Source organism: Cebus imitator, unplaced genomic scaffold, assembly GCF_001604975.1.
Source record: "Cebus imitator isolate Cc_AM_T3 unplaced genomic scaffold, Cebus_imitator-1.0 Scaffold178, whole genome shotgun sequence".
Classification (NCBI taxonomy): domain Eukaryota; kingdom Metazoa; phylum Chordata; class Mammalia; order Primates; family Cebidae; genus Cebus; species Cebus imitator.
The window spans coordinates 3,296,520-3,309,437 of NW_016107493.1; the positions used below are offsets into that span (position 1 = coordinate 3,296,520).

The 12,918-nt window shown below is 45.5% G+C and overlaps 1 protein-coding gene across 7 annotated transcripts in view; it reads left to right on the plus strand.

The window, feature by feature from the left end:
* Window positions 1-1,274: 1,274 nt before the first annotated feature.
* Window positions 1,275-12,918, plus strand: part of LOC108315736 (aldehyde oxidase 2) — a 79,738-nt gene continuing 68,094 nt past the window's right edge. For 3 of the 7 annotated variants that reach the window (XM_017545209.2, XM_017545212.2, XM_017545210.2), the window contains exons 1-6: window positions 1,294-1,619; window positions 4,365-4,422; window positions 6,246-6,342; window positions 7,597-7,705; window positions 9,152-9,278; window positions 10,384-10,445. In XM_017545209.2, coding sequence (XP_017400698.1) covers window positions 1,566-1,619; window positions 4,365-4,422; window positions 6,246-6,342; window positions 7,597-7,705; window positions 9,152-9,278; window positions 10,384-10,445 — 507 coding nt within the window. In that variant the 5' untranslated portion in view covers window positions 1,294-1,565. Of the gene's footprint in view, window positions 1,620-4,364; window positions 4,423-6,245; window positions 6,343-7,596; window positions 7,706-9,151; window positions 9,279-10,383; window positions 10,446-12,918 lie in introns of all 7 variants that reach the window. The other 4 variants (XM_017545215.2, XM_017545214.1, XM_017545213.2 and 1 more) reach the window with 4 other exon arrangements.

Below are 12,918 nucleotides of genomic sequence, written 5' to 3' on the forward strand. Positions count from 1 at the left end.
TTTAATACATGTAACACACCCATATACAAACTCAAACCAACACACAGGCATGTGTGTAAACACGTGTCTGCACGAGTGCATGAAAACTGGAATGTCTGAGAACCTAGGCATTAAAATTGTCAAGAAATTTGGAAGCCGCCAACTCCATTCATTGAGGAGTAGCTCTAGGAAGGATTCTGAAGCCACATCAGGACCAGGAGAGAGAGAGGATCTTCCTCAATTAGCCAGAGCAAGAGGATACCAGGTGTTTGCCAGTCCAGCCTGACAGACACACTGCCACACAGTGAATGCTCATCTGAAGACAAAAGGTTGACTCTAATGATGGTGCCATGGCTCCACGAACTGATCGAGGAAGTGTCAGGGAACAGAGAGGTCTTGCCAGCTCTCCTGAAGCCAGGCACGGAAGCAGCTACTTGCTTCACCCATACATGAGGCCAAGGTCTAGGCATTACTTCAGCTGAAAGAATAAGAGCTGCTTGATGTCATCTACAAATATTTAATTGGAAATGTTCATAAAGAACAAACATGATATTTTTCTTTTTAATTTTTTGAGACAGGGTCTCGCTCTTTTACCCAGGCTGGAGTACAGTGGCATGTTCACAGCTCACTACAGCCTCAACCTCCCAAGCTGAAGTCATCCTCCCACCTCAGCCTCCCGAGTAGCTGGGACTACAGGCATGTGGCACCCCACCTGGCTAATTTTTGTATTTTTAGTAGAGACAGGGTTTTGCCACATTGCCCAGGGTGGTCTCAAACTCCTGGGATCAAGCAATCCTCCCAAAGTGCTTGGATTACAGGTGTGAGCCACCACACCTGGCTGATTTTTTTTTTTTTAATCAAGGATTCTGTCTATACGCTTTACAGGTGTTACAAGCCAAATATCTTCGTTTTAGTACCTGCTTTGCCACTTCTGAGTGACTCTGAGCTGCCAATCTCACCTCTCTGGGCCTCAATTTATTTATCTGTACAGTGGTTGTATTAACTAGATCACTATTTTCCAGCGGAACAATTCTGGGGGTAGGGAAGAAGCTGGAAGGCACCTCACAACTCCACTTCAACTGTGGCACAGATTGGACTTGATCACATAATCTCCTATGAGGAGACATTTCCGCAGGTAAAATTAGAAAAAAAAAAAGGAAAGTGGGAGGTCTCAGAAAGCCCACTTGTCTTTGAGAAAAGTGAAATCCAATCATGGTCTGTTCCCAGGGCTGAGGCAATGTGCAGAGTGGGCATAAGCTTAGATTGTTGTTTGGTTTTCATGCTGACGCCCTCAAACTTCAGAACAAGCAAGAAGAGGTGTGGGCTGTGTACTGAGTCAGCTTCAAAGTCAGGATTGGTGGGAGGCAGAGTGAGGCTCCAGTTAAGAGGCTGGACTAGACAGGCGCCCGAGACTTAAGCTGTGAAACAAGGTCTCCACCTCCTGTGCTGTGAGGCTCCAGGCCACCTGCATCTACATAAGGAGAGAGTCTAGTTGCTTAGACCTAAATCCTTACCACTCAATTCTGTGGCTGGTGCAAAGAGCATTCCCACCTGGACTTGAAAAGCAGAACCTATTTACAGGTGCAATGCTTTGCGCATCACGATCAGATGAGCTGGTTTTCTTCGTGAACGGGAGGAAGGTAAGTGATGGGCATTTGGACCGTGGCCTTCGAGGCAGCAGGAAACCACGAGCTGGAGGGGAGCTCTTGTGGCCCATTTGGGCTGAGCCCCTGTAGGCAGAGGTAAGAAGCCAGGGACTAGAAAGCCATCCTAATGTGACCTGTTTCCCACTCAGCCAGAGCTCAGCTCCTGGAAATGTGGGGAGGACTCAGTAAAGCCTTGGTGTCGGATGAATCCAGCTTCGCCATTTATTGTATAACATTGTGCATGCCACTTCCCATCCCTGAGTCTTGGAGTCCTCACCTTTGGAATCCACTTCTAGGTGTGTTTAGAAGAAAAAAAAAAAAAGCTTTAAAAGATGAACTACTCTTCTCAGGTCCTTCTTCTGCTTAAACCTGGCATTTCTTAACTTACAACCCTCCAATGGCCTCCCTGTGGACTGAGTAAACCCCACAGGCCTGCCACAGAGGCCTCATGGGAGCAGTGCCACCTGCCTATGTGAGTGTACCTTCAGTCACTTGCTGCTGTGTTCCTGTCCTCTGCCGTTGTAAAGATGAAAAGAAAGCTGCCTCTTTCCTTGATCAGGAACCCCCTTGTAAAGCGCTCGGTGCCAGCCCTGATCCACAGACACACTTTATCTGGCAACACATCTTGATCCTCAAAATTAGGAGGACAAGAAATGGGACCTTTTTAATTTTTTTGTTTATCAACTTAATTTTTCTGTTGAGTCCTCATCATACAGAATTGGTTAAAATGTCCTCTCAGTCGATCAGGGTCCCTGCTTTCCCTGGGTGGTAGCTAAACTCCATTTGGAGCCTGTCTAAAAAGGGCAGGGACTCTCCATTGCCAATTGTCCCAGCATCCTCCTTCCAGTCCTCACCATCCACTCATGCTGCCCCCTAGTTAACCCAAGTTCCTTCTGCAGGCCCTTCCCTTCCTGAGTCTCTGCCTGTCTCTCAAATGAACCATTCTGCAGCTCCCAAGGCATATGGCTTTTCTGGGGTCTTGTCACCTTTCCCCCAGGGATCCTCGGCCCCAGGGCTTGGTCACTGTCTACCCCCAACCCCAGGGCTTAGTTCAAGAAAGGATCCCTAAAGGTCTCATCATTGCCCTTCTGACCCACTCTCCTGTATGCAGACTCCATAACCAGCAACCACTGTATATTCTTCCAAAACTGTCATTTGAGGATCTGAGTCCTTACTTGCCTGTCCCACTGGCCTAGGTTTTGGAGACTCAAAAGCCAAAGGAGGCTCCTTCCTCTGCTTTCCATGCCACATCCCCTCTGTATCAAGAGCCCAGAGTGAAGTAGCTGTAGCCAGAGCAGGGAATAAGTCAAGGCTTAGAAGAAATGCAAGGAGGATGTGGTAGGGGTGGGTGTCAGTCACACAACAAAAATATCATCCAACCACACTCTCAATCTATGTGTTTAAAGGACCGGCGGTGGGGGTAGGGGCAGGCAGAGAACAGCCTCTTATGCCATTGATTCGGATCCCCTGGAGATCCAGAACACAGTTGAATGTTAGCATCCCAGATTGGACGCATCTTCCTTTTGTTTTTTTTATTCTTTGAGGTCTACAAAAGTTTATGTCTCCCTTCTGGGGAGAAAGGAAGACTCTAACATGGATAGTTCACTGTATCTTCCTTTCCTCCAACACAACAGAATGGCTGGATGTGTTTGCAGGACACCCCAAGACAAAGTCCAAGGAACTATCCCCAAATAAGGAAATGGGAAAGAGGCACCAAAGAAGGTTCCTCGTGGCTTTTGAGAACTAAAGCCTCCAATTTTCTTTTTTTTTTTTAAAACAGAGTCTTGCTCTGTTTCTCAGGCTGGAGTGCAGTGGTGCAATCTCAGCTCACTGTAACTTCTACCTCCTGGGTTCAAGTGATTCTCATGCCTCAGCCTCCTGAGTAGCTGGGATAATAGACATGCACCACCATGCCTGGCTTTTTCTTTTCTTTCTTTCTTTATTTTTTTTTTTTTTTGTATTTTTAATAAGACAACGTTTTGCCATGTTGGTTAGGCTGGTCTTGAACTCCTGGCCTCAAGTGATCCATCTGCCTCAGCCTCCCAACGTGCTGCGATTACAGGCGTGAGTCACTGCACCTGGCCAAACCTCCACTTTTCAAGGGGGGATTGCTAGTGTCCACCAGGGCCACCTGGGTCCTGAGCCAACTGCTATTGAGGGGAGTGGCAGTCCTCAGGGCCTCCTCAGGACAGCAGCAACTCTCCACCTCCCCTTCCTGCCGCTCTTTGGACTCCTACTGTGGCAAATACATTCCCAACCAGAGGGATCTCAGAGGGGCCAGAATCTCTGCCTACCCAGCTTGCCTCCCTGCTGGATCCTTCATTGCACACATGCACGCACACACACACACACACGCACACATGTACACACAGGCATACACACATGCATACACACACTCCAAGTCCCTCCCAGATCTGAAATATTTCAAGGCTAAATTGGAAGATTTCACAAAAATAGGTAGTGGAGCAAATATGAATAATACCCCCCAGAGGCATCTTTACACAGCAGTGGTTCCCAGCTCTACTCATATATCACGGCATTGTTGCCTCACTTGCCTTGTGAGTCTTCTGTCCTGCTAACATGTGTGAACGACGTTTGCCCTCAGAGCACCAAAAAAATAAGCGCAGATGAAATTAGCCCTATTATACCCCAATCCCTAAATCAAACAGGCTTCCGCAGATGTTCCATGGGGTCACAGATTCAAACCCCATAATCATTTCTGTTCTGTTCCCAACACAGGTGATAGAGAGGAATGTGGACCCAGAAGGGACCCTGCTGACCTTCCTACGGAAGAACTGGACCCTTTTGTCAAAGTCCTGGCTGTGTCTATGTTTGTCTTAACAGTTAGGGCAGCTGAGAATTATAAGAATGAATCAGATCTCTCCATTCAAATAGTCAGCCCCCTTGGCTCTGTCTCTCTATTTGCTTTTGGCCATGGTTTTAAGGATATTAGGTTAATCGGGCTATTTTGGAGAGGATGAAGTTTCCCCAGAGTTTCCTGTATCTGATAATAACAGTGAAATGGAAGCTAAGCTCTTTACTTCAGCACTAATAATTCCCTCATGGGCTTTCCGGAGCCCCACCAGGGTTGTTATGTAATAGAGGCTTGTGTTGCCTATGTCCTGCCCTTTTTCGAAACCAAATCCTCCAGATTGAGTGAGAACCTGTGTCACAGGGAAAGATGTCCTTTCCCTACATCTGTTTTCTTACCCTCAGTTTTCCCTGCCATTCCATATTCTGGAATATAGATCCTCATAATAGCAAATATATTTTAATTGGTAAATCTGATGGATCTCTCAGTTTTCTGAGAACCAAAAATAAATAAATGACAGAAATGACTAATTGACGAAATCAACTTCTGGACAAGTTTTGTTTAAAAGCCCATGGTTTTTAATTGGTTGTTGATATTTAAAAATTAGGAAATTTCATATTATTTAAAAATCAAGATTTTTCAGCTTCTCTTGAAAAATGGGGAGATAGCCATCCCTGCATGGCAACAGTCTTGCTGAGAACTGAGCAGGGAGTGTTCCAGCCCTTTCCTAAAGGGCCCAAGCTCGCCAGTCACGTGCAGCCCCCTCGTCATTTACATTACCACTCTGATAAGCATTTGAGGTTTTGACTTAATTTTGGTGAATAAGCTTAGGGTTTAAAAAAAAAACAAAACAGGCACTAGCAGTACCGAGTTGGGCATTCTGAAATCTTTTTAGCCAGCTTAGTTAATTACCTCCAATTCTATAAATTGCTTGGAAATAAACCACAGTTAGGGAGAAGAATGAGTAAAGAGGAGGGACTGGGGCTAAGCCTAGGTTTGGGATTGGACCCAGGCCAAGCCACAGCAGAGGGATATTTGGTGGGATCTGTAAATAGGGATAGGAGATTCCTCCAAAAATTACCAATTTGCTTTCAAATGCAACACAAATTGAGTTGCTAAAAATAACCTTCCTCTCTTACAATTACATGATTGAAACCCAGAAGAAGACATATAAGAATACCCTATAATAAAACAGGATTTTTCTTTTTTCTTTGTTTTTGTTTTTGTTTTGTTTTGTTCTGAGATGGAGTTTCGCTCCTGTTGCCCAGGCTGGAGTCCAATGGCTTGATCTCAGCTCACCGCAACCTCTGCCTCCCAGGTTCAAACGATTCTTCTGCCTCAGCCTCCCGAGTAGCTGGGATTATAGGCATGCACCACCACACCTGGCTAATTTTTCATATTTTTAGTAGAGATGGGGTTTCTGCATGTTCGTCAGGCTGTTCTCAAACTCCTGATCTCAGGTGATCCACCCGCCTCGGCCTCCCAAAGTGCTGGGATTATAGGTGTGAGGCACCGCGCCCGCCTAAAATAGGATTTTTCAAAGGGCTTTACACCTATTGTCCTACAAGATGCTTACTACAAGCCTGTGAAGATAAAATAGGTATTGCTTCTCCCTCTTTGTGAGAAAACTGGCAGGGAGAGGTTAATATATCCAGTGTCACACTAAGACCTGAAGGCAGGTGAATGGCTTCTCATACCTACACTCACTCTTCAAAAAGACTTTCCTCAGAAGTGACTCCCTAGGAAGCCAGCTATACTGAAAGCAAATGTTTGCCTTGGCACATTTTCCTTGACTGTGTCCCTTCCAGTACGTCTCACAGGAACCAAGTATGCCTGCGGAAGAGGAGGCTGCGGCGCCTGCACCGTGATGGTGTCCAAGCATGATTCCGTGTCCAAGAAGATAAGGTATCCTAGCCCAGAAGCCAGGGCAGGACTTTGTTTCTTGCTCATGTTCTTAGCTCACAACTTGAAGAAAGGTCCTTAGATTCTTGCTGTGTCCAGATCTTAGACGGCTCTGAAAAATCCAGTGAAAGCTGTGAGTCATCTACTCAAGTAACACATAAACTAACTACATGTTACACACCATTTCATGAAGCTCCTTCAAAGCCCATCTGTGCACCCCAGGTTAAGAAACCCCAGTGTAGGTCAGCCATTGATTTTACAGATGAAGGAACTGAGGCTCAAAGAGATGAAGTGACTTGTTCAAAGTCATACAACTAGTAAGCTATAGAACAAGGACTAGAACCCTACATTTTCTGGCTCTGAAGCTAATGCTTTTTCTTTCCCTTTCTTTGAGGCAGAGTCTCACTCTGTCATCCAGGCTGGAGTGCAGTGTTGCTATCTCAGCTCACTGCAACCTCTGCCTCCCAGGCTCAAGTGATCCTCCCACCACAGCTTCCCAGTAGCTGGGATCACAACTGCCTGCCACCATACCCAGCTAATTTTCTGTATTTTTGGTAGAGCTAGGGTTTCACCATGTCTCTAACTCCTGACCTCAAGGAATCCAACTGCTTCACCTTCCCAAAGTATTGGGATTACAGGCTTTGAGCCACCGCCACCAGCCACTGCCACCAGCTAATACTCTTTCTACAATTGGGCTAGAACAGCCCTACAGAGCAAGGACCTGGGCTAAGATTTCACCCTTTTATTGAGGACCAGATTCTAGAAGTTGGGGTTCCCCCAAGTCCATTGGCCCAACAAATCAAGAGATGGCTTCAGAACACAGGTCATCCTGCACTGTTGAATGACCCTACCCAGGGAGTTTTAAATTAGGAAGCATAAAAATTCCCAAATGTGTACATATGGATAAAAGACATAGGTATGCATTTTGCTTGTTATGAAGTCAATGTTCCAATGAATACTATTGAAGTCCAACCACACTCCTAGTGACACAAGTTTATTCCTGTTACTCCCAGGTGGGTCTATGCTTAGAAAGTGTTTCTGAAGTTCAGAATGTCCAGATTCACCTTAAGGCTCCCTATTCCTACAGAAAGCACAGAGTCAGCAGAGAGAACTGTAAATTCCTCCTCTCCAGTTCCCCATGCCCTCAGCTCAATGATGGGTTCTGGAGGTCTTACACTGTTCTTCCTGGTGCCAGGCTTGCCCATGAGGCAAGACTGTGTTACTCCCCTTGATTTTCCTTGTGTTTCTTATACAAAGACACTTCTCTGTCACCGCATGCCTGATGCCCATCTGCTCTCTGTATGGATCTGCTGTCACCACCGTGGAAGGTGTTGGAAGCATCAAAACTAGGCTTCACCCTGTACAGGTAAGAGCACATCCTAATTTTCTCACTTCTTAGCTTTATCTTTTTGCCAAATGCTGTGTTGTCTGTACTGCCTGAGGCTTCTAGGTTGTGATCAGGTAAGTAGAAGCTTTGGATGCCTATCAACCAGAGTAATAACATTTGTTAAACGATTTAAAAAAAAACTGGAACTCCATCCACGTTTGATTAATCACCTTTTTTTTTTTTTTTTTCATTTTTTCTGCTTGAATGAGAAGCAGAATTATTGAAGTATTGATTAGTGGTCTGGAGTAGCTATCATACAAAGAACATTACACATAGAATAAAATGTCTGTGAGGCTAACAGAATAAAATTTAGGATTATTCCCTGCATTGTAGAGGTCTTAGGAGTAAAATCAGAATTGGGGGTAAGAGGAATCTAAAACTTCACCAGAACATGAGAAGAGTTGTTTCTCTGAATCTTAACCTGAAGCTGGAACAAAGAGGTTAGATTTAATAGCAATGTGACATGTGTTGACAGAGAGCACAACGATTCCTCTGACATTGTTACAGGAGCTTGGGAGTCACAGGTCCAGATTGACCAACACTGAGTCTTTCTAGATGGGGAGCCCAGAGGGCCTCTGGGTTTAACTACATGATCTCCTTGGGGAATGAACTCCGAGGAGATGAGCAAAGACAGAGGATCCAGCAGAGTGTACCAGAGTCTAGTAGGAGGGCAGAGAGGATGCTCACAGCAAGGTTGATAAACCCAAATCCTAGCATTACATTAAGTTCTGCAATCTAGAACAGGGCTTCCAGGTCTAGACACAAACTTTAATGTGCCTAAGACTCTCCCAGGAGCTTGTTAAAGATGCAGATTCTGAGTAAAGAGATTTGAAGCAGGAGCGCCAGGTTCTCCATTTCCTGTAAGTGCCCAGTTGGAGTCAATACTGCTAGTCCATGGACAACACTTTAAATGGCAGGGACCCAGGACATTGACCAAAATCCCAGACCTTTGAAAGGAGAGCTCCTTTTGTGCCAAGACAGAAAAATTTAAGGACGAAGGCAAAGTGAGATCAATAGTAGACAGTCTCCAGGTTAATCAGAAAAAGGTAGCCTCATAGAACTAAGCTGTGCAAGATGCGGAGATGTTCAAGAAAACTATTTTTGAAACTCCCACACACTCTGTTTATATTTATTGATTTCCAGAGGATTCTTTGCTCTCTGAGAGTGGAGGATGCATGCTGCTAATTCCCAATTAGAAGGATTTGAGCACTTGACCTTGGAAAGTGATTATCATAGGACATGGCTTCTGGGCCACTTCCTCCAGGAGCGGCCTAGGGAAAGGAACACGGGCAGAGTCTGATCAAAGGGAAGGAAGTGGGTTCCTCAGGGAGTGGGCTCTACCATTGCTAGGGAACTGCAGGCTGTGGAGTGTGATGAGAGTTGGTGGCAGCGAGAAGGCACGGCCATAACCACATGTCTTTCCAGGAGCGGATCGCCAAGAGCCACGGCACCCAGTGTGGCTTCTGCACCCCTGGGATGGTGATGTCCATGTACACGCTGCTCAGGAACCACCCGCAGCCCTCGGAGGAGCAGCTCATGGAAGCCCTGGGGGGTAAGTCTAAACAGAGAAAAGCCACCACCCACCCAAGGCCAGGTGGGGAGTGGATAAATCACACCACTCCCAGTGTCATCCTAACCCCACTCAGGCCTCTGCTTCAGTTGGTTCTAAAGTAGCTACAGCACCCAGGAGCAGAGAATGCCAAGCTGCTCCCTGCTTATCAGAGCATGTGCTTGGAACAGCCTGCTGCTCTGAGAACCCAGAATGTCTCTCCCTGGCTCTCTACAAATCCATAGCTTGCTCATTTTTCCTTAAGCCCAGGCTTCCCTGTGAAGCCTTCCCAGATGAACTCTATTCCACCCTGACTCTTTCACTCCCAGCCCCTAGGCCTTCCTCTTTGGAAACCTGAGGTTCTTAAATGTTATTACATGGAACAGCAATAAAATGGGAAGTCCATGCAGTAGAATTTCCTGCAGATATCTGGAATGCACATATCTGGGTCTACCCCCCAGATGGCATTTCAGGAGAATAGGAGCAGGGTTAAGAGTCTGTATTTTTTTAAAACACCCCCAGGAGAGTTTGATGTAATTATCTAAAAGCAACTGAGGTGCATCACTGACAAACCATCCAAGGCATGATGGTATGTCATCCAGGGCCTTAGAAACTGCCTAGGTTTTCTGTTTGAGGATCCCTGCTGTCTTACCTAGTATCTGAAATATAGTTGTCAATAGATCTACATCGAATTAATAAATTAATAGATGAAGAACTAATTCCCAAATTCCCATCTGGTGAAGATGATGAGCTTGCCAACTAGGCTATCATCTTTAAGACAGAGAATAAAACTGGAATTGAGGTAGGGGGCACGGTAGTACTCCAAGGAGAGGAATAAAGCACCAAACCACCTGGCAAATGTTAAAACACCCTTCTAAAAAAGTTGGGAACCAGGCTCAGTACTGCACACTTGTAGCCCAAGCTACTCAGGAGGCTGAGGTAGGAGGAGACCAGGAGTTTGAATACAGGCTGGACAATGTCATGAGACCCTTTTTAAAAAAAAAAAAAAAAAAAAAAAAAAAGCTAGATTGATTTAACTTTCAAAAGACAAAAGGAGCCAGGAAATGCAAAGTCTGCTAACAACTACACTTCTTCTCTGATTGATTAGGTAACCTATGCCGCTGCACTGGTTATCGGCCAATATTTGAGAGTGGGAGGACCTTCTGCATGGTGAGTAGGTGACTGTGGGGACACCCTATGCAGCAAGAATGACAGTGACAGCTGATCAAGGCCAGGAACAGAGGAATTAATTTTTTAGGCCATCTCAACAGACCATTAGGGAGACCCAGTGTGTTAGCTGGGTCTATTGGACTCACTGGAGTTTTAGTTTTTTGTTGAAGATTGGGGGAACATTGTGCCACCTTTGAGGTTGTCCAATCAAAACCACAGAGGGAAGTCAGGTCATCTAACCAGCTGTCCAGACATTTTCTGTAACTAGTTCAGTAAGGCCTCTGGACAGGCAAGTCAGAGGGCATTGGCAAACCCAAGGCGACAAAGGATGCAAGTGGGTGGAGTTTGCTTTGGTGAGGCAAGGTCAGTTCCAGAGTCCAACCAGCTGAGAAGGTGTGAGCAGACAAAAAGCTAAATATGTAGAGTGGAACCCAAAATTCATTCCAAGTACAAGAGCACAGGGAGTTTCCTTTACAAAACGGGGACACTTCACTGGGCTCTTGAGAAAATCACATAAGTCTTGCTTGGCACTTACTGAGATGTGACAGTAGTAACAAATAGATACCACTGTCATTGAGGATGTCATTGACATGGGAATAGTGTTTGACAGGACAGGCACAGCTGGTGGTTCTCTGCTGAGGGCAGGATGAATGTGGGCAGTACAGCCCTTAGGCCCAAGCAAGGAAGACCCCGTACTTTAGAGGACCCCTCCCTGGCCTTTCTCCAACAATTTTCGGGAGTTCATAGCACCAAGGTGACTTTGTCCACCTGGGATCTCACCCCTTTTTTAGATCATTCTCCATGGATGCTCTTGATCCCACTGTTAGACCAGACATAAGCCTCTTATATGAGTCTGTCTAGGGCAGCTCATAACAGCAGTGTCTGCACCCCTAGATCAGAGGGTGGCCAAGGAGCAGCTGTTTGTGGAAGAAGTAGACTGAGCTTGGCTGTTCAGGCTGCAGTGCTCAGGCCCCTCACAGCACAGAACAGAGCCGGGGTAGAAGAGAAGGGCAGTAGGCACCAGGCTGGGGGCCTTTGTTTGCACTCTTTGCTGCAGCTCCACAAATAGTAGAGGTGGGCCTAGAAGTAGACCAGGAGGTGTGTCTCAGGACCTAGAGCCAGGCAGGTCACCTGTGCATGTGTCTCCCAGATGTCTGCTGCCACATGAGGGAGCCAAAGGTGACATGCTGAAGTAAATGAAATAGCTTGTAAGCCCAGCAAATGGCTGGTATAGAGTGAAAAAGCACTTGTGGAATACAAACGAAAAAAGGTAAAGGAAGTGTCTTTCCCTGTGGATACAGATGTTATTATCCACCTTTCCAGACACAGACTCGGGGGATAAAAGCAAAACTGTGGTCACCCACCCTGCCTGGTAGCCAGCATGTCTCACGGTTCTTTAACAGGTGAAGCAACCCAGTCTCAGAAGGAATACACAAGGCTAATATCAAGTGGGCCAAGAGATGACTGGCTTTTCTGTTGTTGGTTCACGGTACATCGTGGGAGCTCTCAGAGCTTTGAGTAACAGAGATGCTGCTTGCTTGGCCCAGCTGTTTTTGCTTCTTGGATAAAATTAGAAAGATAGCAGCTCAAGACATTTAGGTAGAGACAGAGAACTGAAGTGTCTGGAAGAAAGTATTATGCTAGGAACTTAGGAGAGCTTACTTGTGTAAGAAGATGTAAGAGGTAAATTTGGAAGAAATGGGAAGTGAAAGAGCCGGCAAATGGAAACCTGCCTTAAACTCATTGTCAGCTCATCCCCAGACAGCTCCATGCACATCCCAAATGTCTGCAATATCTGGTTTCTAAAATGGTTTTCTTTTTTATTCCTATAAATTATTATTGCCCTGTAAAGCATCTAGTAATTAATTTTCCACTAGAAATTAACCAAAAAATTCATATATGTACACAAAGCTGTACATGTAATGAACAAAAATGTTCACATACTATGTACTATAATACAATCCCAAATGTGAAAACCTCATCAGTGGAATAGAGTAATGATGGTTTATTTCCTTTACACTTCTATATTCTATATTATCATTTTATATTATATACTTGTATATATTATCTATCAAATTATGTATCTTATATACTCTACATGTATTATTCTTAAAAATAAGCAAAAGAAGAAAGATCTTGTGATTATCCATGTTCCAATAGCAACCACCAACAGTGGCTTAAAATGTCTGAAGTCTCAGGCTGGGCATGGTGGCTCACATCTGTAATCCCAGCACTTTGAGAGGCTAAGATGGGTGGATTGCCTGAGCTCAGGAGTTCAAGACCAGCCTGGGTAACACAATAAAACCCTGTCACTAATAAAATACCAAAAAAATTAGCCAGGCGTGGAGGTGTATTCCGGTAGTCCCAGCTACTTGGGAGGCTGAGGCAGGAGAATCACCTGGAGAGGGAAAGGTTGCAGTGAACCGAGATCTCGCCACTGCACTCCAGCCTGGGCGACAGAGCAAGATTCCAT